The sequence below is a fragment of the Leguminivora glycinivorella genome, chromosome 15 (assembly GCF_023078275.1).
Source record: "Leguminivora glycinivorella isolate SPB_JAAS2020 chromosome 15, LegGlyc_1.1, whole genome shotgun sequence".
In the NCBI taxonomy this organism is placed as follows: domain Eukaryota; kingdom Metazoa; phylum Arthropoda; class Insecta; order Lepidoptera; family Tortricidae; genus Leguminivora; species Leguminivora glycinivorella.
Window position 1 is genome coordinate 7,255,641 of NC_062985.1, and position 27,972 is coordinate 7,283,612.

Sequence of the window (27,972 nt, forward strand, 5' to 3'; positions counted from 1 at the left end):
TAGAATCTACGTACTCTAATCTAAATAAGTCGATGCTATGTTCACCACAAGTAGATTGAATCAATAAATTATTAAAGGAATAGAACATACCCATTGCCTTTTCCCTCGTTGAACCCTCCAGATCCATTCTAAAAACAAAAAAAAAACAATTAGTAAAAAGAAAAATAAATAAAAATAAAAAACAACATTTTATTTTTAACAAAACATGTTTAACAATAACATTGTATAATATCAATTTCGATCAATTTCTTTTCTGATGATGATCAATGTTTGTCTCTTTAATGGCAAGTGTGTATGAACATTTTTTCATTCCAGATTGAATTTATATTTTTCGTACGAAATTGATCGAAACGTTAACAAGGAGAATTCATGTATTATTTAACGTTTAATTTAATTTTGAGATTCTGAATTAATTTCATTAATAATTTGCAGGTACGAATTTATGTTATGATTACACTGTCCCATCAGACCAAGTAGTTAAATTAATATATTTTTATAATAAGTAAACAAATTCCTAATTAAAACCGCTATGTATTTTAACTTTGCCTACGTAATCCAACATCTAATGTCATCCGCTAAATACGTTAGTACATAAAGTGCCAGCTAACTCTTTACGTTGTGTAAATATAAATATACGATTATCTAAGCGACGTGATTTCTATGACATAATTATTTCTTTGCTATATTTCATGATGATCATGTATGAGGTTGTCGAATGAGACAAGATTGTAAATTATTTGTTTTAGAAAAGATGGAAATTCAAAATTCGAATAATGGTGACTGTAAAGTATAGATACTTATTTGTATTTATTTTGATGAATTTTGAAGTGGCATTATGACTAAAGAAGAATATACTTATTTTGATTTTATTTACACTTTATCGCACACAGACAGACTGTCTAATAGACGCATAACTAAAAATGATAGTTATTAGCGACAAAATAACAGCGTTGGTGCTGATGATGATCATTATGATTTGGATGAAAGAATATGAATAATACACCATGTTATTAATAAAACAAAAAAACTGTATGAACATCGAGAACAAGTGTAAGGAATTTGCATTAAATTCTTCCCATACGTATCTTTAACACATTTTTTGTAGTCATTGATCATGATCTATGACACAATAAATAAATGGTTATTAACATGTAGGCGTAGATATCTATTTTAATTGGTTTAAATCTATATCGGTGTAATGTAATATCTCAATATTTAAATAATCTCCGTTTTTAGTTCCAATACCACTTCAAATTTAATGTTAATTGATATAATGCGAGTATTTGTTTTAAGATTTTCTGCATTTAATGCTATTGTATGAACTATCCCTAATATTTGTGCTTTGTAGGAATGGTAAATATTGTTTTATGTGATATGAGATGATATGATTTTTTATGAGAGTAATTTGTACATAAAATGCCATCTACGCTTGTACGACACGACACGGAGAAAGCATCACACCTTTAATTTTATTATAAGCTTCATTGATGATTACTGATGAAGCAACAAACTCGCCTATTTTAAAATACTGAATGATTACTTATTACTTGTTTTAGTTATGTAGTTATTCATATAAAACAATAGTAAGCAAGACCGCTTTAGTTAAAAATTGTATAGTTTTATTATTACAGGGATTAATTTCTCAAGCTTCGTATAAAATACTGTTAACATACATGTAGAAAGTCCTTATTTACTAATTTATTGCCTCAATTATATAGAAAGAGCATTAATACTTTTATAAATAATGTATAATAAATATTATAAAGTTGCTATTACACGCCCTATACAATATATAAGTAAACATTTTTAGAGTCGCTGTCATAGGATTGCTAATGTCACTGGAGCAAAACAACTGGTTGAAATTAGGTAAAGTCATCACAACCCCAGTTACCAACCCTAATGTCTTCATATTTTCAAATTATACGAGTATATTGACTATTTCGTATCTACCTCTAAATAAGTTTAGGTGACACAATACCGTTTTACACGTACGTTATCCGAGTCCGATAGTTTGTAAAATATAAACACCCTAATCTCAGTATACACCTAACATCTACTTTCTCAAACAACAATAAGCTAACGTTGTAATGGAAGTTGTTGAAATGGACAGAGTATTACGTCATTGTAAAATATTTCCTACAGCTATGCCTTATGCGCAAGGATACCTATTTGATAACGTTTTTATTTATATTGACATTGTAAAGCGAGCATATTATTTTGCGGTTCATCAGTCTAAATATTAGTTTAACTTTTATGTTAAACGAAACATTATTTAACATTAGTGTTACTGTAAACATACACGAGCATCTAACTTTTAACTCTAATTTCGTGAAATTTTTGCATAAGATAACTTACACCTGCACTGACTTTGTCTTTCTCCGTGGATGGAGTTGTTGCCACCGGAGTGTCAGACGCCTTGTCCTCCGCTTTCCGGTCCTTCAGCGCCTTCAACAACTTCCATTTACTTCCAACAGGTGCATCTTGCTGCTGTTGTGATTCTTGAACTGCAGTGGCCTCTTCATGAAACTGCGGCATATCGTAATCTTCGTCAAGTTCGTCCCCACTCTGAACAGGACTATCTGGACCCGAAGTTTCACCCGATCCAGAATCGTCAGCATAAAATTTATCATCTTCATCATCTCTGATAGGGCTTTCGTAATCCTGTGAATCAGACGTCGCAGGAAACGTTGTGATATCTTTCCAGGTTTCCTTTTCTGGAGTTTTGTCATATTTCGTTTTTACATTAGCTGTTTTAAGCTTTAATTCTCTTAGTACAAACGACATTTTTTCCTTTAATATTTCCTTGTCTTTTGCCGGGTCTTCCTCATCCTCATATTCAGGTTCTTCTGGCAGTGTTGTTTGTCTTTCCATTTCACTATGCGACTGATGTTCCATCTCTTCTAGTTTTCTCAATTCATAGCAATACCATTCATCTTCAGAATCGATGCTGTCTTCCGTGCTTTGTCGTCTTGATGATACCCGTGAGCCACTTCGCCACGAATGAGTACTTTTACTGTCATCATCATCGTGCTTATTAGGGATATCTAAACTTTGCTGATGTCTCGTTGGAAATTTACCATGAATAGTACGAGTACTTTGAATTGATGGACTCCTTTCTGGGTATGTTGATGTTTCTTCGGGTGCCGATGTGTTAATAATTTCAGGGGTGCTAGTTTTGCGAACCTTTTTCTCTTTTTGGCTAGGGATTTCATCTTCCTGATGTTCAGGTTCGGTTCTTGGCGGAGATAGTTCATCGTCCATTTGTTCATCAGATATTGATGTAGATTTTCTTAACCTATATTTTCCCAAAGCCCTTGATACTGCAAATTCTTGCGAACTGCCACTGTAGGATTTATTACTCTCATTAAGACCCTCGTCTGAGGCAGCAGCTGCCTTTTTAACATCACCGATAGTCGCAAAAAGCGATCCAGGTGATTGGTCATCTTCTTCTTTAATATCATCTTCAAATAAGTCCACGTTTGAAATATCCGTATCTATGTCCAATTTTTCTAATTCTGATATATTATCTTTATTCATTTGGCTAATTCGTGCGAAGTGAAAGTCAATGTCGTCGCTCTTATCTCTTGGGATCGTATTATTTACTGAAATTTTATCAAGTTCATCCATTTCATGTTCTGAAATATCTTCGGGAAAATCTCGACCCTGCTGTTGTAATTCTTGGAGCATTTGTTGTTGTTCCACTATCTCTTGATTATTACTTTTTCTTTGTTTTGGTTTTGGGGGTACTTTGGCAAACATATTGGGCTCGTGAGTTGAATCTGAAAATACACTGTCACTATCTTCGGATTGAGCACTAGATCTACCTCCAGACCACTCAGTTTCTGATGTTTCTGGGTCTGATAATGATTGATGACTTGCTTGATTCTTTCTTCTAGCTTTTTGTAATAAACCGGACATGGAAGCTACTAAATGATATTTTTTCTTCCTTCTTTGAGCTGACAATATCCGTTCTTTTAAACTCTTTTCTTGTTGAGGTTGTTCTACAGTATCAACACCGGAAGGCAAAGAATGAGATCTGTGTTTTTTGGGTAAGTGTAGATCTGGTAACCAATGGCTCACACTAGACATAGCAGATTTTAATGAAGATGTTCTCTTTGGCTTCTTAGGTTGCTTATCTTGGGGTTTGCTTCTTGATATAGACAAATATCCCGACTCTGATACTAACATACCACCGGAGTCCACGTATTGTTCTTTTCTTGTTTTTGGATGTTCTGGTATCATTTGGTGGTTATATTCTTGTTCGCTGTAACAATTGAGATTTCCGTTTCTTTGGTCATATTGTTGTTGCTTAAAATATTCTTGTTGTAACTGATTTTGAAATTGTTTTCTATCGGAAATATTTAAGGAGTGAGATTTTAAACTAGATGTATCCATTGAACTAGTTGGTGATCTACTTCCACCCTGCCAAGAAAGTTGATCTAATGATGTACGTTTTGGTGAATCATACCTACTGGACGTTGGGTAATATGACAATGCATCAGTAAGGTTGCCAGGTGGATAGGCACCACGATGAGAAGTCACTTTATATCCATTTTGATGAAATGGGGGGTCATTAGGGCCCATTGTGTTCGCTCTTGTCATAGTTCTTTTATTTACATTTGCGGCTGACATAACCACAGTTTGCGCATGATAACTAGGTTCAGGTGGATATGAGTCTGCAACTGGTGCATTGGATTCTACAATTTCATTTCTATCTAATAATTCGGAAAAATTATTTCGGTCTTCAGGAAGCATGCCTCTTGGAGTGCTATAAACCGTTGTAAATACTGGCTGTCTATTACCAGCAACTGAATATATTGAAGGAGGTTCAATACCATAAAAATATTCACTCATGCTTATTTGAGAACTTGATGCCCCGATGGAAAGTGGAATACTAGATTGAGCAAAATCACTTTCTAACTTCCCTTGAAATTTATTTAATTCTCTTGATGAGAGCTCTTTGTTCATTTTGTCAAGTTTTCGTAAGTTATAATCACTTTTTACACTTTTACTTTCGTGGGCATATGAGTCTGTAAGTGTTTCTAAATAGGGTTTGGAATCGATTTCATATGCCATTCTTTGAACTAATTGAGGTGAAGTAATTCTTACTTTGTGCGAGTCATGACCAGTATGCACGACTTTTCCTGTTTTTGGTGAGCCTGGGCTTTTCTCCAAACTGGACCATCCACTCATAGATGATAAACCTGAGTCAGATTTAGCGGCAACTATGTTCGTCGTATCTCTTTTAACGTGTTTTGGGGACGTTTTTGGTGATTTGGGAGATCTGGGACTTAATCGTAAAGTGTCCGATGGCAAATTGGCGGCCGAAAGCATTGATTGACTGGCAGCCATTGATTCGTTGTTATTTCCTATAGTGGCGAATAAGTTAGCTCCATTCGGTGGTGCTGGCGGAGGTGGACTTGGGGGTTCTCGTAACCTACTTTCTTCATAACTTACTTCATGTCTACCGTCAGAAGATCTCTTATACATTTCTTGAACGGACATAGGAGATGGCTGATCTAAACCAGCTGATTTGTAAATGTCATTTATAGGTTGAGATATTCCTTTACTGGAATAATATATTGAAGGATCTGTCATTTGATAAGATGGACTATATTCAAACCTGTCTCTAGAAAGTGCGCTAGGCGATTTAGAAGCTTTCGCTGCATTTATTTCAGCATTTGCAACTGCCGAACTGTATGCTAATCGTCCAGTTACAGTAGTATACGGCTCTGTTGTTGTTCTTTCAGGAACATAATTTCGTCGAGGAGATACAGTTGGAGGCAAGTAATCCATAGCTCGATCCGTTACAGATTTTTCAGTTAGAGATAATCGAGATGGAGATTTTTCTCTACTGATAGATTCTTTAGGCATAGACAATAAAAAATCGTCAAAACTTTTCATAACATCGTTGATACCCCAATTTTCTTCACCAGAGTAAACATTTTTAAGTTGTTCATTTATAATGTTGCCGTCTTCAACAAGTGCTTTGGCTTCGATATCTATATTGTGCTTGGATGTCATTGTTTCTGGGCTAAGAATTCTAGTTTTCAAGTCTTTTAACTCTCTCGAATCTTTGTGTAATTGTGTTGTCAGCCTATCTAATTCATGTAATTTTTCTACGGCAATTTGATCTATTGTACTTAACGTCGATAAATGTACCAAATCTCTTTCGCTAATAACGGGTCCGCCCTGTAATCCACAGTAATCTTTGTAATCTGTTGAACTGTACACTTGTCTTGAACCAACAGGTATAATTTCCATCTCGTGTTCTTCTGGCGCTTCCCAAATCATATCTAATTGTGACGGGGGACGAGAAGTTTCTTCGCAAACCAGATCATCTCGATAAGCTTGGTTTAAACTTTTGTAAAAAGCTTCATTAGATTCCATTATTTCCTCTTGTGGATCCATTAAAACAGAGCTACGTCCTATATCTAAACCCTCTTCGATACCATCTTCTACCGTTCCATTGCCTAAAATTTCTCTAATTACTTCTAGACGGGTCATAGGATCTCTAGCAGTAACGCCCCGACACGTGTAGAAGTCGAGCAATGTTGATATAACACCCTGTTGGTCCGCGAGCAGGGCCTCCAGCCTCTCAAGACGTTCCCACATTCTGACGTACTCCTGACTGAGGAGATCGAGAGCTCGCCAGGCGTACTTGAGTTCCGTTTCAAGGATATTAAGGCGGGTGCCGAGGCGCTCCATGTAGTCGCTGATGATGTAATCGCCGGAGTAGGGGGGCAGGTCGGGCGGCAGCGCGAGGGAGCCGCAGTCGTCCATATCGACCTCGGCAGCCCCATTCTCGTCGCCCTCGTTTTCCTCCATCGCGCCGCCTGCTCCTGCCCCAGCATTGTCGTGAAATTCGCGCATCATCTCCGGGTCGGAAAATGGGTTGCACATAACATTTTACACTTTGAGTCATCCCATATCGATTTGTTTTTCACACTTTTCATATGAAACGTTCGCGTCATTTAGAGTTCTGTTAAATGTCATTATCACTTTATATTTCACATCATTGTTCATTTGATCCACTTTATCATTTCATTATACTATGTTCGTTTCAACACTTTATGTAAACACTTCGACGGAATCAAATCGGTAATTTTGATCAAAAAATACATATGATTTTAAATACAATTACATCACTTTTCTGTAAAAGATAAAAAGTTGTACTGATCTGGACATAAGTGACTTATATCCGGACCAGCGTCATAAGTGTCAAAAGGTTAGGAAAAGGACAGGGATTACCTCTTTGGAACACGTTAACATTAAACTTCTTTATCACCCATTAACTCAGAAGATTAAGGCATGTTAAGTCTCGAATATATCACGAAACTATTTGTAAATATTTGTTATTTTTTTCTCAAATAAGTGAATTATTGTTATTCTTTTGAGAAATAAAGATCTTTAAACCGAATATGTTTAAGAAATGTTGACGTGCTCCCTGGCGAGGCAGCTAAGCGGTTCTTATTGGATTCCACGTGAGCGATGGACTCAGAGGTGGAGGGCGTCACTCGGCGCGGGAGGGAAATGGGATCAATTAGTGTCAGGAAATGATGCGCCGAGCTTCACCACCGCTTCGCTTTACAATTAAATATTCAATTAGGATCAAGATATCAGAATATGGTAAACAAAGTCTCTGCGCCTACGTAAATTCAAAATTGAATTCATAAATCGGATTATTTTTCACTTTTGGTCATTCATTGTCAAAATACAACAAACGATTCGACAGTTCACGATACACAAACAATTCCTATTTATGAATATCTGTTGTTATGAAATAATAGGGTCAGAGGGCGTGCCCAAACCGCATGTTCTTTGGCACCAAGTAAATAAATGAAGGACGGCTATATAGGAGGCCGAAACGTGACTGGCTTTTCAACGTGGAATTCCTTTGACATCGCGTAAAGGAATATTTTTATGAAGCATGTATTCGTGTTAAGCCTAACCTGAAGCACCGGAACTGTACAGTACAGAGTTACTAAGATGTACGACCTAAGCCGTAAATGGAAAAAGTACGATCAGAAATTCAACAAAAGTGTGGATAATAAATGACCTACAGAATAACAAATGAATGCATATTAGTATATACTATCTATCCATCTTATAATAGTTATTTGTTATACAAGGGGGCAAAGTTGTATTTTAACACACGAGAAGTAAAATACATTTGCACCCGAGTGTAACACAAAACTTTTCCCCTCACTAATAGCGAGGAAACTACAACGCAAAAAATGCGTTTATTACTGCTTCCAGTAGTTCACCTACTTGTATCAATTTTAAAGCAGCTAATTTGACTTTATTCAAGGTCAAATTACTTTACCCACTAGTGGATAAAATGCGTTTTTACCCGCTGGTATTAAAGGACAAAACACGTGTTTCCGAGCTAGTGAGGGGAAAAATATATTAACAGTCAGACTGATGCTTGCTAGAGTTGCTAGGTTGCCAACGAATTTGATAGGCACCTATGCAAGAGTTATACCCTACACGTCATAATCTCATCTACGTCTGACGCATAAAATACCATTTGTACAGGTGCTGCAATAAAATCGCTGCCAACTTACGTTAGTATGATTGTCAGTTATTGTTTCTAAACTTTATGTTGCACAAAACCATCACATCATAAATTGCTTGCTTTTGAATCCCATGCAGAGAAAATACCTATACAAAATTCAGCAAGTGTTGACCGAAACGTCGCCATTTACAGCAAAGGCCAAATTAATCAGGCAGCGATTGTCTTGCCTCTCACGACACCTCTGAATTAGTGCCAATGGCCTGACGGAGAACGTAGTGCCTTGGAATGGCAATCAACGATTGAAATGGTTGGAGGGCCGCCAAAACCGACCAAAACTTTTGCTCAACACTAATTGGATTTGTAGTAAATTCCGTAGAGAATACTTTAAAATATCTTGCTGAATAAGACTTTTAGGCTTTTGACTGAGAATACGAAATCACAAATGTAAATTTGGATAATAATTAATTATGATAAATTTTCATCAGACAGTAGAGTAAAATTATGAATTTTTAAGAAGCTTGTCTGCGAGCTGTTTAAATACTTACTAAAGAATAATTAAGTAAGTGAAGAAACAAATTAATTTCGTAAAGCTTTTCTAAAAACAATATTACCTTTTATATTCTAGTCTTAGACCGTAAACCCTAGTTACAGACGTCTGCAGAATCCCCCAAAATTGTGCTCAAGTAGTCAAACTGCTACGAAATCAATTGCCAAAAGCCGCTTCCGCCAATCACGCTCAATCTCCAACTTGAACCCAAACGCAATGTGTGCCAAACGTTTGTTCCGAACATTTGAGCCACATTCGATTGCGGCGCTCGAAATGGACTGGAGATTATTACCGAAAACAGGCAGAGAACAGTATGCAGCTGTTGGCAACCGTTCAAATGCTCCCCCAGATGTTACTGCTCACGGCATGTTGGATCACGGTATACTATCATGATTAATCTTAGCGTGAACGGGAGTTTTATTTGTTAATGTACTACTTCGAAGACTTGATGGGAAAACGCGCGTGTGTGTGTGAATTACACATGTGTTGTGGGAGCCCCTTTGCATGTTTGTGTTAGTGAGGAGTACTTTGTGGGCATAATGCTGAGTAGCGAATTTTGTAGTACTTAATGGCGATTTCCGTTTCGAAACGTTTTGTTTGTGGCATTTCAGAAACGTCCTTTGGATAATGATCAACTTATAAGAAGACTCTAAAAACAAACTAACGCGCTTCGTCATTGTTGCTTGTTTATTACAAGTTTGCTTAAGGAGCTAGACTAGCTTCAATAAGTTATGGTCTAGTTCATTTGAGTAGAGATTAATATTCAAAGAGCGAGAATGATTACTTAGCACAAATCACACAGAAAATCTTCAACCTTATTTAAACTAACTCACTAACCTACTGGAAACCTATGCTAAATATTTAGCAAGTAAGTACTAACTAGTTTCTTTGCCTTGCAGATTTACTGTACCTCTAAAAAACACAGCAAAAAAGCTTCCAATTCATTAGCGATTAATCTTGAATGTACATTTTCCTCGCCTCGCTACAACTACATACACAAAAGAACTTTTTATTAGTCATAATGTGTTACGTCTTTCCAATTAAAAAAGCTGTAGTCAACGAGTACATTGCACAACTTTGCACCTAACGGCTATTGTAATAATGTTTAATGTGTTAACATGTATTCGTTGTAGAGTGCACTGAAAGTGCTAGGTCGGTACGAAGACCACAAATTAATTACATTAGTTGCGGCAACATGGCGTTCGATTAAACAGTTAGCGCTAGTGCTTTGTTTTTTATAAAATAAGGTAAGAATAATTATGTTACGGTGGAAAATGTAAAGGTAAAAACTTGGTAAGTATTAACTTTATGATAACGATATTATAAGGGAAATTTAATGAAAGGAAAAGCCGAATAAACATTTATACCTACAGAAATAGAGAAAATCAGATTGACAGTATACGGTATGATGTTCTGATTAGAAAAAGTTAGAATACAATATATTGTTTTTAACTTTTCGACAGATAATCTAAGTCGCCCAGTCCTCCATACAAAGACAGATTCTTGTGCGGTAGGTATTTTTCTTCTTTCATAATAAAAACACGATACACCGAAAATACCTTAAAATGTATCCACATCATGTTAACGTCCTGTATTATAATAATACTAGCTTTTACCCGCGGCTTCACTCGCGTTAGAAAAAGACAAAAAGTAGCCTATGTCACTCTCCATCCCTTCAAATAAATATCTCCACTTAAAAAATCACGTCAATTTGTCGCTCCGTTTTGCCGTGAAAGACGGACAAATAAACAGACACCCACACTTTCCTATTTATAATATTAGTATGGATAATGATTGCAGCATCATTAATATTTATTATAATGAACTGCAGAAGAGTGCTATTGTAAAAAAATTAGAAAGTTGAAATCAATATATTGAACAAACCATTATGAAGCTCGAAGAAAATTATAGTCATTTTCAAATACTGTGTCTAAGCTTGATATATGACATACTTATGTATATTAGAATCATTTGAAAAGACGTTTTTGATATATTTTTACTCGCTTCCAAACACCTGCGACTTTCAGTCCTTTTATAAAAGAGAAAATATATTTCATTTTTTCGGCATTACGGCGGTGCGCTATAAATTTTCTTTCTGTCCAGCGGAATTTATGCGATTCTTAATTATGAGTAAACAGCACGAATTATATTGGAGGATAAATGAAAGGCCGGGAGACCTGAATCAACTTGGATAGTAACAAACTTTTTCTTTTGTTAGTATCTGGTTTTTCTCCGTGTTTAATCGATTCTACTATTGAAATAATGTAAAGCCTAACAACAAGTTTTTATTTGACCCTGAAAGAGTGTCGCTACAAATCGTTTTCATATGGCAATAATGTGCGGACGTCATGTATAATGAGGACAGCGTGTACTGGATTCGCGATAATATTTGTAGAAAATTAAAACATGGTTTTAGAGAATCAAAATTTAATAAGCTAGATTTTAAGAATTGCTACTTCTTTCCGCACAGCCTAAAATCCATGAATCTTGTACCTTCAACGAGGTCGTCGATGCTTGTTTTCTTTTTACGTGGGACCTTGTTTTGTGTTGGTGACAATGATGGAACTTACTAAGTACATTACATCAGAGGCCGGGAAAATGAGGATTTCCGGCCAAGTGGGTATATACGGCCGAGCGATCGTGCGAGCGAGGCCGGATAGGGATACGAGGCCGGGAATCCGATGTTTGACTACAGGAGAAAAATATTTTTCGGAGATGGCATAGCTACAGACACCATTTTAAGCTAAATTGAAACCATCTACAACTACAGGAGAATCTCTATAAACTGTCAGTACCGGAGATGTCAACAACCGATCTCAGAACATTGTTATCGAAATGCAAAAATAAAAAATGTGAAATCCTTCATCAACGTGTGATATATTTTTGTTGTACGTAATTTATCACGTTCATATATATTTTCGGAAATTCGCTTTTCCCCCCTCTAACTTTTTTTTTAAAAAATATTATTTTGGTCATATTTGCGATGAAACCGTTAGAAATTTTAAAATATTTACTTCTAGTTTACATCACTGAAATTCGATGACAGGTGTCAAACAAATCATTGCCGGTAAAATAAATTAGTTCAGCTGAAAATCCGCAACGCGGCGAGGGTCAAATAAAAACTTGTCAGGCTATATTTTTCAATACTCTGAAATAGATAATTTTATGGCTAAATAATCATTAAATTTATATAATCTACACACTGTCATGGAGTCGTGCACAGTTGTATCTCGAACAATCACTGAAGTTGAAAACATTTACTAAATTAAATTTCAAATGAATACTTTATGAATACATCCTATTAAATTCTGTAAATAATCATCATTAAAAAACAGAATAAAAGTATAAACGACACAAAAACATGAGCTGGCGACAATAGTATTCTCCAGGCATGTTTAGAAGAAAAGGCAATGAAACCTTAGGATACCGCAGCCGTAAAAAATGTAGCTGATTGTTACGAAGTTGGTGTTTTTTATAACCATTATTAATTTTTGAATTGTGTTAAGGTTAAAACGTAATCGTTTTTAAAAGTGTTTGATATACATACCTAGATGAGGTAACTTAGACTACACGTAAACTGTAATACTTTAGACAACAGAATCAATGTTTAATCATTGTTTACACTGTACTTTAATTATATAGCTAACTTGTTTTTCTAACTTTCATGACATATAAATGCAATACAGGTCTCCCGCGGTACAGGCCTAGCCTAGTGCGGGGACCCCTGGAAACTTGTGTTAACAATAATTAGGATATGCACAAATGGATGTAAATTTTACCTATCTTTTGTAACAAATGACTTTGTGTTTATGTGCAACAATAAACGATTTTTACTTTTTACTTTACTTACTTACATACTATATAATTGTTATTCTTGTAATTATTCAATGAATAACCATTTCCATCCTTGAGCAAAATTATAAAAAAAACAACTTTTCTACGTCGGGCCATTTAACTTTTGTTGACTGTTTTCTTAAACTTCTTACTGTGGTCGTTTGTCATGAAAAGTGATTTATGACCTCGCGGGATGTTAAAAATAAAACGTTATCATAAATCTAAATTCGCTTCAGTACATTTTTAGACTTAAATGGATACAAACGCAATAACTTTGTTTTTCTTGCACAAATACTTACAAATTGCTGATAAATGGACTACAAAATCAACTCATTTCATCCTATAATGCTGTTCAATTTTTATTTATAAAACAGTAACTTAATCTTTATGACAGTATATTTAAATAATTAACGGCATCCTTTAATGGAGGAATTTCTGTCAAAGGCGGCCAGCAATTAAATTAATTATGCAGGTCGCTGGAATCTTTCAAATTTTTAAGTACCCAAATCCAGTGAAAGAGTTTTGAAGCGATCCCTTTGCCTAACCCTTTTTGTCCCTTGAGACACGTACGGAGCCGTCCCTTTGCTGACGTTTAGCAGTTTTTTGTCCTAACAAGGCCGGAAGCTTGTCGGCCTGTATAAACATCGCTTTTAAGACAAATGGAGTTTTGCCATGCGGTTTCAGCAAGTCATTTCTGGGAAAAAAGATTCTTATATTCTGAAAGAATTTTGCATGTTATTATTATTATTGGGGGGTATTGTGGGCCTTTCTGCATCCGGTCGTCCAGCCAGTGGTCTATTGTGACGGATCTTTGTAATTAAGTATCCTTAGGTACTTATGGCCGTTGAATCCAGGAAGTTCCAAATTATTTGGGCTATAAGGTCTTGTACCTATCTCATAGGTTTGCAGTACATGCCGCCCTAGGTAGGTACTTTTCTTTGACATTAGTGGCCCGGAAGATTTTGCATGTCAAATCTTTTGTGATATATAGAACTTGTTGAAATGTAATATTGACCCATTTAAGACTACAACTTGTTTTAGTTCTTTAGGTGCCAGGCTCATCCTTCTAATTTTAATGTGTAGGAGCAAGTTTTTTTGTAAACGACCCAATGGGTGTACCCATTGGGTCGTTTACAAAAAATGAGATGATATGAGATGTTTTCTTTTTGATTTTGCGGTTATTCATAGAAATAATAAGAAAATAATTGCTGTTAATGTAAAACCTTTTGAATAATTTGCCCATTTAAGTAATTTTACTTTTAACAAAAGGCACTTCTAGAAAAAATAAGAAGAATAATACAATTGAAAGATCAATCCAAGTTAATGTACTCTAGGAATACCGAGGAAAAAAGTAGACAAGTATCGTGAAGGGCGAGGGAATGAGCAAAATAACAAATAACAAAGCGAGCAGAGAAGGAAATGGGGTCAACGAGAATCACTGAACGTTGTATACTGGAAATATAAAATAAATGAGAAATTCAGATAGCTGAATAAGGTTACCCTCTTGCCTAATTTAAATTTTATCTTTTAACATCAAAAAGTTGTGTAAACACTCAAATCGGAGCAACCATTAATAATAAAATTAAGTAATTTCACATAAAGCATTAAAAATACCAGCCCAAAAATACTGAACAACGTAAACAGCAGTAAGTAGACTATACTTTTATTTTATAAATCGTAAAACTATAAAGAGTTGGAAACTTGATCAAACAACTTCGACAGTTTATAAAAGATACTGAAACTGTTTTGACGAGTAGTCGAACGATAATGGTAAAAAAATGGAATTGTGCACAATATATAATTTATATTTGAAGTCGTTACTGGTATTCAAAAAGATTTCTAGTTACACATATCTTTTACTTCGAAATGCACCACATCTGCAGTATTTGGGAGCGGTCATTAAACATCCATTACTACCATTAGTATATACTAGCTTTCTCGTATCTCCACACGGAAAACCGTTGATTTTTTATTGCAAATTCTGCTTTCTTCATCATTTTTGTCAGCTTTTATGTCATCCCGGAACAAAGGTCTCACTTTACTCCCGCCTTCAAAGCCTTTGAGAATTCACAGACGTGTAAATCGTCTTTTATTTTTAACGTCAGCGACGATATTTGTGTTTAAACACCTTGGTAACAATTTATCAATATTTATTTTCTTTTGAGCACATTTTAAGAGTAATCGAGAGAGAGAGAGACCGTGGTGAAATATGGCAAAGTACAATGATATCATTAAACTTATATATCTCTCTAAGAAGTCCCATTGTTTATCTGATTGTTTGTCATTGTTAATAGCTGACAAATCTATAGAAGTTTAAGATCAAAATGGAAAATCAAAATTTATAGGCGTTATAAATATAAAACGACAAAAATTATTTAAAACAAAAATACGTCTTTAAAATATTATCCCTCTCTTAATTCTTATAATCATGAAACAGTCTAAAACTATCAGTAAAAAGTATTCATTACATTATGGATTACGGGGTATCATGAATTGTCATTAAACCACATAAATAAAAACCCCAAATCAAATTACAGCTACAGAATGTATAGAACTTTTAATAATGGAAAAGAGTGAATATCCTCTCAAAGGGTTGGAAAATGGGATCAGTCAAATGAATTTCTTTTATTAGCCTTGTCGGGATGGGTTGTGAAATATATCTACAAACAGGTCTTAGTCTGTATTTGAAGTTTATTTAAGATTTATTTGTACTAAACTTGTTCCTTAAGGATGTGTAATAAAATTGTTCGTCACAAGAAGAAAAATTGAATATGTATAAAAAAGAGACGAAAATGAATAATATGATTTTAAAAATGGATAGCAGCCCACCCATTAACTTTCATGACGATGTTTAAGACCACAGCGACAATTTTCATCAAAAGTGTAATATTAATATCAGCACAAATACCTATAATTTGTGAGTATTTAGTGCAAAAGCAAGAAAACCATAAAATCGTAGACCTACAATTTCTGTTACACCTAATATATTGATCAGAACCTTTTCCACTCGAGATCTCTCTCAGTTTGCGAACACATTGTTTTCTGTCAGCAACGCGTAAGACACACCGCTTTACTTCTACTCGAACATACAAGCCTGTACAAACAGTTACCAAATTCAGCACTTTACGGAATGAGCCCGCACCCGCTGTACTTAAGACGCTACAGGAGCGAAAATGCTAAAATGGAAAGGAGCCCCTCTTTCAATTTTGGAATTCTAGTTTACTATACTAGTGTTATTAACTAGATTTATCAAAAAAAATTGTCCATTAAGAATAACTCAGTTAAAAGATATTGCGAAAAAATCTTTAAAATCGAGGTTCCGCTCTCGACTGTCGCTAATCGTAACGAAATTTGAGAATTTGAATAACAATGAAATAATCTGTGTTGGACCGTTTAGTTTTTTTGGCTAAATGTCACCAATTCTGAATATCACACCTTTTTTTACGCCATAATCAGTAACGCCGTTTTTGGAAATTTTTGATGGGCTTTAGCGTCTTTAAAAATAAGAACATCAAAAAAATCAAAACGGTCCGACACAGATAAAAATTATAATAATCTGTGTTGAAAAAATCATTGCTCTATCTTCAAAAACCAGAGAGGAAATAGTCGAGAGCGTTTGTATGGAGAATTGACCCCTCCTGTATCGTCTTAAGAGGTTGCGTTGACAAAAGGTTCCGTTACGAATAGAAATTTTGAAAGGCATTCACTCTGTGTGGGTATATTCTCTATGCTATTGTTTGAATAACGCTTACCTGGAATTATAATTTATCAAAAGCCTTTTGTTTTTTTGTTCAAAGTCATCGTGGCTGAATACACAATAAATTACCAAGAAATAAAATCAACTACATGAAGTTACCAAAAAGTACCAATGTGCAGAAGTGAGTAATGTCTTAATATAGTGTTAACGCAATATCATATAAGGAATTCCTTTTGTCAATAGACTTGAATACGGGTATTTTAGCGAAAAAAGATTCAAAAACTTTTTTTCTATAATAGGTAAATTTAATGTTTTTCCTACTCCGAATCACGAGCCCTTTCGATCATACTAGGTAAAAAAAGCGTCCCAAATTAAATTTTTCCACTTCGTTACCATTTTTCAAACACTTTGTACAACAGTTACAAAATGGAAAGTATCGAAAATAATAGAAAACTTAGGGACCATTTTTTTGTCTGTTGTTTTTTGCCCTAGATCGAAAGGGCTCGTGATTCTGAGTAGGAAAAACATAACATTTACCTACCATAAAAAAAACAAAATTTGGTGATTGTTCTCGCGAAAATGCCTATACACGGTAGGTATGCTATCGCGCAAGTTTCAGAAGTATTCTGCACCAATAAAGTTGGGATCGGCCCCTCAAACTTTCGGTATGTTTGATTCACAGTGTATTAGCAAAGTTTTCGAACCTCACAATACAAAATCACTTGGGACGATTTCCGAACGTGATAATTCTTTAACCACGAGCGCAACATTTATCGCACATTGAGGCAACTAACTTATATTACGTGTTGGCGACTCACGCAAACAGTGACGGGGGTTTAAAAGGCAATATAATTCATAAGGTGATGGATTTACAGGGTAATATTAATGCTCGCTTGCTGGTACACGCAAAGAAATTAGGTGTATCTATACTATCCATACTAATATTATAAACGGGAAAGTGAGTATATCTGTTTATTTGTCCGTCTTTCACGGCAAAACGGAGCGACGAAATGACGTGATTCTTTTAAGTGGAGACGTCATTTTTTTGTAAAATAGGTACCTAATGTTGGTAATTTATGATAGTATACCTATATTATATGAGTTGAATACTTATATAGTTTTTCAGAAGTGTTTCTGTGGTGGATAAATGTGATATATTCAAGTCTGTGCTGTAAGAGGCATAATGAAACTGTTTATAACCAGACGATAGGAGTCATTAATGTATCTCGAAATAAATGAAAAACGGCGGCCTCTTAAGTATTTTTACAAGTCACGATTGAGCTCGAAGGCAGGCAATTCAAAATGGAGTGTAATTTTATCACAAAGAACTAGGTCGTTGTTTATTTGATCGGGTCAGCATTATCATTATGTTTTCATCCATAATGTATTACATAAACGTCAAGTGGCGCGCGGTCTATTATTGGCACGCTTCAAATACTGTTCATTCTTAAATCATAAATCATTTATTTGCGTGAATAGGGTCAGATTACAGGTGTTACATAATACAAAATGTTCTCCTTATTCAACCGTCCACAAACAGCATGCAAATATTGTTCTTAAACTAAGTATTCACTACAATACCTAAGTATTATTTTATATACATTATGTCAGATAGTCTTTGAGTGAGTAAAACATTTTATTTAATAACCATTCATGCAAGGCTTGCTTAAATTTATGAAATGGCAAACATTTGATGTCAGATGGCAAGTTATTATATATTTCCACGCACATTGCGGTACAATTTTTATTAAAAATAGCAGTTCTCTTTTGGGTTCCCGCTACCAGTCTTTCACCGTTTCTCGTATTTCTGGGGTATATTTCACTAGCAGTAACAAATAATTCAGGATGTTGTTTTACAAACTTGGCAATTTCAAAAATATACAAGCAAGGTAATGGCAGAACTTTCAGCTTAAGAAACATCGGTTTACATGATTCGAGTGGTGCGATACCACAGATTGCACGAATACATTTTTTTTGACATCGCAATGCTCTTATGATATCTATTCCATTGCCCCATATCATGAGTCCATATCTGAGAATTGATTCGACATACCCGTAATATGCAGCCATGGTGGTTTTGTAATCAGTTGTTCTACGCAATCTATTGAGGACAAAAACAAATCTATTCAATCTTGTGCATACAGTTCCAATATGTTCATTCCAATTTAGCTTATTATCTAAATGTATTCCCAAAAATTTAATTATGTCACGTTCTTGCAATAAATGCCCATTATAATTAATTATTATTGATTGACTAGATTGATTAAAGCGTAAATAAGTGGTTTTATCTAAATTAACTTGAAGATTGTTTCCTTCAACCCACTTTACTACAGAATCTATTGCACTGTTTATGTCAAATTCGTGGTTTAAATGATTTTCTGACTGATTACTAGATATTATAATTGATATGTCGTCGGCGAATAAGATGCATTTATGTTGTAAACTATCAGGAAGGTCGTTTACATATAATAAAAAGAGCAGAGGCCCAAGGACACTTCCTGAGGCACTCCATAGTTATTATTCTGATACTCAGAAGTAAATAATTCCGTTACGTTATTTTTGTTTATTTTTTTTATTTCTACACACTGGGTTCTGTTTTCTAAGTACGACCTTATCCAATCCAGAGCAAGCCCTCTGATACCATAATGTTCCAATTTTTTTAGCAGTACCTTGTGTGATACAAAGTCGAACGCCTTCGACATATCAAAAAATAGAGCAGTAGTTGGCTTCTTATCATTACAACTATGTGTTATCTCATGAACCAGATTAAAAGCTGCAAGTGTGGTTGACTTATGTTTTTGGAAGCCATGTTGATCTTTAGTAATAACATTAAATTTATTTATAAAGCTTATCAGTCTTTTGTACATAGCTTTCTCAAAAATCTTTGAAAAGATAGGCACAAGAGTGATCGGCCGGTAATTTCTCAGATCGTTTCTATCGCCTTTCTTATACAACGGTTTTACTATTGACTTCTTTAGGTTATCAGGGAATATACCAGAAAGTAATGAAAAGTTAATTAAATACGTTAATACGGAGACAATTTCAAGTTTACATTGTTTAACAACCGCGGTAGCAATGCCATCATAACCCTCGGCATTGGTTTTATTTAACGAGGCGATAAGATTTAAAACATCATGTTCTTCGAATGGCATTAGATAAATTGAGTTAGGTACTTTTCGGTTTTCCATCAAAGATACATTAAGTGGATTATTAAGTTTGTTCGTTGTTTCTATAAAATGGTTGTTAAATATAGTTGCTATACTAGATGGATTCGTAACATTAAAACCATTATGTTCAATGCTATCTATGTACCGATTATTACTGGGTTTGCCCGCTTGATCTTTTATTACGTCCCAGGACGCTTTACAAATATTTTTACTATTAATCACATATTTCCTATTCGTAGCTTTCTGTGCACTTATTATACACTTTCTTAAAAGACGCGAATATGATATGTATTTATTTTTACTTTCGGCTGTCTTTTGCGCGTAATATTGTAGCCGAAGTTTTCTTTTAGTTTTCGTACTCAGTTTTAGACCTTTAGTTATCCATTTCCGCTTTCTGTTTATATTTACTTTTACTTTAATTATAGGAAAGCAGAGATTGTAAAAAAGGCATATAGTGTCATGAAAACATTTAAAACTTTTATTAAAATCAGGCTCGGTGTAGACTTCAGAAAATGATAGGGAACCTAAAGCTCTCCGGAAGATTTCGATGTTACACTCAGAATAATCCCTTTTCATGATAGTTATATACTTCGGCAATAGGGGTTTTTACTAACTTCAAATGTTAGCATTTGTGCCGTGTCATGATCAGATAGTGCTAGCGGTAGAACAGTACCAGTTGCGTTTTTAATATTACTAAATATGTGATCGATACAATTCAACCCTCTGGTCGGTACGTTAATATGACAAGACAGATTAAAGTTCTCCGCGATAGACAAAAGCTGATCTGAGCAATGATTGTGATTGAGTATATTTATGTTAAAGTCTCCCACTAGCACCAATTTTTTTTTATGATATTTTTTGACATAACGTGAAGTAACTGTTCTAGTTTAGCAAAAAAGGTATTTAAATTCGATGTTGGCGTTCTATAAATACATGCCAGGACCATATTAATTTGTGAAATATAAATCCCGCAGCATTCAAACACATTGCTTTCGATTATGTCATCCATTAAGTTAACGACTTCAAAGTCCATGTCCTTTTTAATTAATATACAAACTCCACCTCTTTTACTGTTCCTGGAGTAAAATGAAGCTAAATTGTAATCCATAAACCGTATATTTCCCTCATCACCAGATTTTACAAAAGTTTCACTTAAACAAATAATATCTGGATGTGTTTCTAAATCTTTAAGCTCGGATAAAACTATTTCCAAGACATCTTTTTTAGCAAGAATGCTAGCAATATTTTGATGCATTATTCTGTATTGTGCAACTGTTTCTCTAACTCCAAAATCTTTATTCACAAAAGGGACGAAAAAAATTGCTATCAGATTCAGCACTTTCAGCCTCACCAGAAGCATGTGCTGTTTGGTTATGAGGTTCAGGTATTTCTTTATATGTATAATAGTCGTATTTATAATTTAAACTATTAATGCGGTTTAACAGAGAAATACACAGCTTTAGCTTACGACTATAATACGGTACATTAAGGGGGCTTATAAAATAAGAGTAATCTTTAAATTCATCGCATATCATTTTAAATACTTCCCGTATGTCGCTTTGATAAGAATAAAAATCACTAATAAGGATATTTGTATGATTCAATTTCTCAATGTAATTAAATAACGATGCTTGTAATTTCATAATACTCTTATCATTATTTCCACTTAAAATAATAACATAATCATGTTTCGTGAAGTCTTTACACAGTGAGTGACAGCATTCCAGCAATTTGTCAGTAGAAGCGTCTGGTTTTGTATAGGCTGTGACGATGTGAGAGTCTCCAAGATGTCTCTGCAAGTATCTTCTTATGAATACGCTTTTACTGCTTGAAAAAATTAATACCTTGCGCTTTTCCAACTGAAGATCTGTAGGCGAAGATTGCTTGTCATTTAAAAGCATTTGTGCCGCCTCTGAGTGACTCTTTTTTTTAATATTGTAATCAGGGATCTGTTGTCTATCTGTTGTTTCTGGAGTGCTTGAGTGGCTAGTAGTCTCAGCGGAGGGACTAACTATTTTTTCTGGCGTGTCTAGTTTGCAGGGGGTACACTCCTCGTTATTAGGACTGGCACTGAATTGATGAGGCATGGGTTCTGTGATGTTGCTTGAATTGTTTTTGTCGTTGTTACTATATGTTGGCGGTTTACACGGTGTGCAGCTAAACAGAGTATCGGCAGTTTGTTGAGTTGGGCTTTTAATAGTCATGGCCAGTTTCTTTCTCGGTGTTATTTTCTGTGGATGTCTACTATCGCCCAATATTTGTTTGTAAAGCTCTATTGCTTTTTGTTTATTCTCTAGTTTTTTCGTTATTTCCAAGATTGTAGAGTTTAAACTATCGATTTCGGCATGGGCACTCGCCAAAGTTGTGTTTTTAAATTGGATATTTCGGCTTTAAATTCCAGAACCTGCGGGTCTTCGGTTGTAGAGATGTTGGGGAGGCTTAACGCGGTGTCATCACCAGTGTATTCTTCTGAGTCTGATTCCAGCAATGTCGTTGGGGATACTACTGCTTCAGAAGATTCAACTGATTGAGGAGAATTATATGACTTCGGAGATTCTACTACTGTAGGACATTCTATTTTTTTCGGAGAAGTAATTGGGGATGTACTTTTCTGCACTGGATTACTTTTTTTAGGTGCTATTTTGACGGATGATTTTTTCGTTGCTTGTTTACTAGAGCTTGCCATCTGTGTGCTATTCTTTACGGTATTCGGTCTTTGATTACGGCACTTGTGGCAAATCCAGCAACTTTTGTTGTATTTTGTCATAAGATTAAATCTATTTTGTGTTACATTTGCTGTGCAACTGACGTCATAGCAACTCTGGCACAATTTGCACTTTAAATAATTTTTAGTTATTATCTCAGTTTCACACTTCACACAGATCTTTACTTTAGAAGACATTCTGTTACTTTTTGTAAATATTTAAAATACAAAAAGTTTTACCGCTCGTGGGGTTCGAACCATGAACGCTCTACGCAGTAGGCACACGATGTTTCTATTAGGCTAAACGGGCTTGTGACGTACTGAACGAATTTAGTTGTAGTATGAGTCCAGAGTGTTCTTGTGATGTCACGTACTTTTTATGCATCGAAATCTACCCATGCACACAATTTTTTGTGAACTTATAGACTGCACTATTTGTTTTTGTTCTATAAGTGGCGGAATGGTTTGTTTATGTTCAATGGTTACTATAGAATCACTTGAAAGCACTAGATTACGTCCGCACAGTCACTGTTTATGTTTTTTATTCGTTAATGTTTATATTTCATGCAATTAGTTTGTCACCTTAAAAGTACACTTAATAGTAGAAGATAGTTTGAGATAACACTCGTCCGTAATATTTTAAGTATATTACACGCATTGCACTAACTAATAACACCGAATACTTTACATATTTATTTTATAGATTAAAAGAGCGCGGAGCCAATGTTTACCGTGACTTTGACAGCTGTCGACTTCTTGAAACATGGACATTTCCATGGCAGTCCTATCACGAACTAAAATGTACTGTATATTGTACACTTATTTATTTTCTTGACGGTGTTTAGTTACCAACATATATTTTTATACTGAGCAAAATAATTATACCAGTTTTTTGCAACTCATCCAGAAACACTAGTTTTTCTTGGGCAAGATAAAACCTCTAAATAAAACATTTATGAAATTACTCTGAGGTCGCGTAACACGCAATGAAATGAACTACATTACTTATTATACGATAATATCAAATTGCTGCTTGTAACACGAGGTACACTTTGTTAAAAAATATTATCACACTCGGTATATCGTTAACAAATATTCCTTCTAAATAGGTTTCTGATTTTTTTCCCCCTTTTTCTCTTATTCTCTTATTGTTTGTTATCAATAATTGCTCAAACTCATTACTGCTGTAGGTACTTTAAATACTGATACATATGTAGTACTAAATCTTCAAATATATTTCAAAATTTTCTGTAACTTTGCACGCATGTACTTTGCCCAGTTTCTATCTGTGGAAACTTGTTATTGGCTCATTGTTTTTATGTTATAAGCCATATTGTAACTTTAGCTGTAAGTTTTCCTAACAAATAAAATAAAATAAATAAATAAAATAAAATATCACCAGCGCGACTAAAATACGGAAATATATTCAAACAGTTTTTAAATCAAGTTCTCACTGCTAAAACCTAAGGGATATAAATTTTTCAAATCTTTTTCTCTCTGACCACAATGGAGCAGCAATTCGGATTGGTCTCCAGTCATAACTCGTTAGCTGCCGCCTCGAGCGGTATACTGCCCTCTTTCCACTGTGTCTTAAAAAAGGCAAAAACGCCACATCTATTCTATCAACCTACCGCTATTTATGTACGGTTTGTAGAAATCGCAGTATTGTGCAGAGCGCAATCCGCGGCCGTTAATGAGGGTGAAACAAAAACAACCCATCTCATCCCGTCTCTATTTAGAAGTGAGCTTTCGTAGAATTCGGTCCGCACTTACTCGATGATTTTATTGCTGACGGTTTTCGGTTTTATTGGCATCAAGTGAATGAGAGAGTGATACTCTAGAGTTATGACTTTTATCTCGTTTTGTTTCTCAAACTTTTGCTTAATGTCCTTTTTGAGCAATTAGTTTAATATAAATGTTTTTTTTTATATTTAAGTAATAATATTAACAGCTAAGTAAAAGACTTAGTTGTCATATCATAACTTGTACAACTTTCACTATTTGTTAGAACCTATGTTATAGACACTGCAATAACTTAATGAAAAATATTTGACTACTATGAATGTCAGGTGAAATTAGTTTGGGAACAACCTTCACTAGCTTCCTAACAAAACTTCACTAACTTCACTAGCTAGCTAACAAAACAACTTTTCAAACAATCTTTCTGATGCTGGATCCCGGTATTGAATATTTGAAAACCCAAATGCGATGAATAAAATAAATAAATAAATATTATAGGACTACGTTCTTACACAGATTGACCGATTCCCACGGTAGCTCAAGAAGACTCGTGTTGTGGGTACTCACTCAACTATATATATAATATACAAATACTTATATACATAGAAAACATGCATGACTCAGGAACTCATCTGTGCTCATCACACAAATAAATGCCCTTACTGTAATTCGAACCCGGGACCGCGGCTTAACAGGCAGGGTCACTACACGCTAGGCCAGACGGGTCGTAGAATAGAATAGAATAAACATTTACCGGGGTTGTCAAGGCTAAAAAAGGATAAGGCTAGTTAGATTAGACTTTTAGGGTTTAAAATTTATATTTATCATAGATTGTACTTAAAATAGGTATGTAATTAAAATATAAAATGAATTTGAAAAAAAAAAATACAGATTATTGATGAGGTGATTAGATAACATATTACCCAGTTTTCATTTTAATCTCAGCTGTCGCTTTACTAATAAGCGTGACAATAAAACATCCTTATATTCCTTTCCGCGTCCCCTCCTCAAATTGCACGAACGCATGCGTTGGTAAACGAAGGTATGTTGATACCTCATTTTAAAGCAAAGACAACAATCTTCGTTACACGCTAACAGGGTGTTTTCGCTTCTGAAAACAAGACTAAACGAGCGAAACGCCGCCATTGTTGTTTTAAGACTACATAGTCTCTTGAGAACAGAAAGCTTTCCGCTAAAACCTACTAACGAATTTCACTATTTTATTCACGTAATTATAAATTTTTTCATTATAAACGAAGCTCCCATCTTATTAAATTAAAGCTTACGCGTATTGAAAATTTATTAAAATATAATCTACCTATTTGTCCTGTGTGGTGACGGGTTAAGAATTTCACCACCCCCTTTCTTCCCGTGGGTGTCGTAGAAGGCAACTATGGGATATGGGTTAAATTGTGGTGTAGGCGAGAGGCTGGCAACCTTTCACTGCAATGCCACAGTTTCATTTTCTTTTAACCCCTTATTTGCCAAGAGTGGCCCTGAAACTGTAGTAGTTTCATGTGCTCTGCCTACCCCTTTATGGGATACAGGCGTGATTGTATGTATGTATGTATAATCTACCTACTTACTTTTCTGTGTAAAAAAACACTTTTTATATTTTTTTCTGGTAGGTATATCTTTTAAGACCAATATAAAGGATGATTATTCGACATTTTGAATGATGCAACATTTTGAAAATTAAAATTTAGCCTAAATTAAATTTAGGTTAAATTGTGGCGTAGGCGAGAGGCTGGCAACCTGTCCTGTCACTGCAATGTCACAATTTTCGTTTTATTGCAACCTCTTGTTTGCCAAGAGTGGTATTGGAACTTGAGTAGTTTTAAGTACTCTGCCTACCCCTTTATGGGAAACAGGCGTGATTATATGTATGTATGTATGTACAATTTAGCCCTCTAAGACGAAAAATATTCTTCTAATTTTAATATTATAACCAAAATTTATATTCAGAATTACGAATCTATCATACATGTACTAAATACATGAGCTGAGCAAATTACAGAGATGGGTGGAATGTCGTATGTCATCACAAAGTTCTACATAGCACGCATAGCTTCCTTGAGCGGCCCCCTAATATACATTCCTGCGAGGCCACCTAAGGATAGAACAAAAAACCGATAGACCTACATACAATGAATACGTGTCAAGGTTTTTACTTAGCCTATGCATTCATGGAGAAACGTTAAAGACGGTACCAAGACAAAACAGGGGTAAGACGAAATGTCTTCTAGTTCTTCTACCTAATAAAGCCGAGTAAGAGTGAAAAACAGATTTCTCTAAATTTTTCCTTCTCCATTTAATGCTATGCTCTTTTAATGCTGGTCACCGTTCATCGTATTATAAGACCATTTCATTTTAATCCCTATGTAATCTTACGCTAACAAATACATTTTGATAAAATACACGTTTGAATCATTTGCTAGTCGCTTTTCGTTGAAGGAAAACATCGTGAGAAAACCGGACTAATTCCAATTTCCAATAAGGCCTACAACCTCCTGAAGGCTAGATTTTAGACAGTTAGTAAATTCCATATGTGTTACCCTTCGGGTTGGAAGGTCAGATGGCAGGCGCTTTCGTAAAAACTAGTGCCTACGCCAAATCTTGGAATTATTAAGAGTTTTGAATGATTCACGGTTATTTTCATTAGACTTATATTGACCGGTGAAGTCAGAATTGAACAAACGTAGTGACACTGTGAGTGTAGTGTGTTTGGATAGACCATCGAGTGTGAATGCGACTAGTGGTAACGCTGAAAGTGAACGCAGCAGGAATTATTTGTCAAAGCGGACCCCAGGCTCCCATGAGCCGTGGCAAATGCCGGGATAACGCAATGAGTATGATGACACGTTTGAATCTAAGTCAAATACTTATCAATAAACATTATTACATTGTACATATCGGTTTGATATAGTTAATCAAGCTTGCATGAAAACGACAGGTTAACAGTAAATAACGAAAGTGATAGCTGAAAGGAGGGTTCTTCTGTCACTGTTGACCTTTCATAGACTGAACGGACTAGTTGAACGATTGGTTGAACAACATCAATAGTCTATCTCTATCTAGTGCATCAGCATTGTCAGCAACGAGACAATTGGTCTAATTATTAACAGGGCGTATAATTGTCTGTCTACGGGGTCAAGCATAGACTATAGACTCAGGTCAAACATGTTACTACACATTATAAAGATTGGTGGGGGTTTGCGACTTGGTCATTTTTTTATGTACCTACCTACATACAGCGATGTACAGACACGGTACACTCTAAAAAATGAAGACCAACTAAGAGCAGTTTTCTCTTAGTTGACGTTAAGTTAATCACTACAATTACGATCTTATATAATTCAAATAAAGCTGATTACTAAAAACAACAAGGGAATGTATGATTGAACTAATTACTTAGGTGTTTTGTTATTCCTAACCATTGTACACCTTGAATCAATTATTAACTTGTTAGCCATAACTATGTAACATAGGTTGATTCAATCCTTAGTTGAACTTACTAAGGTAATTTAGTTAGCATAATTATTTTTCATGGAATTATTGAACAAGATCTTAATCGATTCAGTTACGTTGCAAAAGTAAGAGCAATCAAAATTACTTTATTTGATTTGTCTAAGATCTTATCAGGCTCGTATGGAATCAAGATGCTTGACTACGACTATCAAAATATTGATAGGAGCAACCAATTTTTTTTTAGAGTGTATGATTGGAGGGAAACATTAAAAATATACCTATAATTACACGTGAAGT

General features: G+C 34.9%; 1 protein-coding gene across 3 annotated transcripts in view; it reads right to left on the reverse strand.

The window, feature by feature from the left end:
* The window catches only part of LOC125233850 (protein unc-13 homolog B), a 463,752-nt gene that overhangs the window by 52,018 nt on the left and 383,762 nt on the right, over nt 1-27,972 (reverse strand). For 2 of the 3 annotated variants that reach the window (XM_048139987.1, XM_048139986.1), the window contains exons 1-2: nt 2,356-7,080; nt 91-128 (exon numbers count right to left, since the gene is read on the reverse strand). In XM_048139987.1, coding sequence (XP_047995944.1) covers nt 91-128; nt 2,356-6,903 — 4,586 coding nt within the window. In that variant the 5' untranslated portion in view covers nt 6,904-7,080. Of the gene's footprint in view, nt 1-90; nt 129-2,355; nt 7,081-27,972 lie in introns of those variants that run through there. The other variant, XM_048139988.1, reaches the window with a different exon arrangement.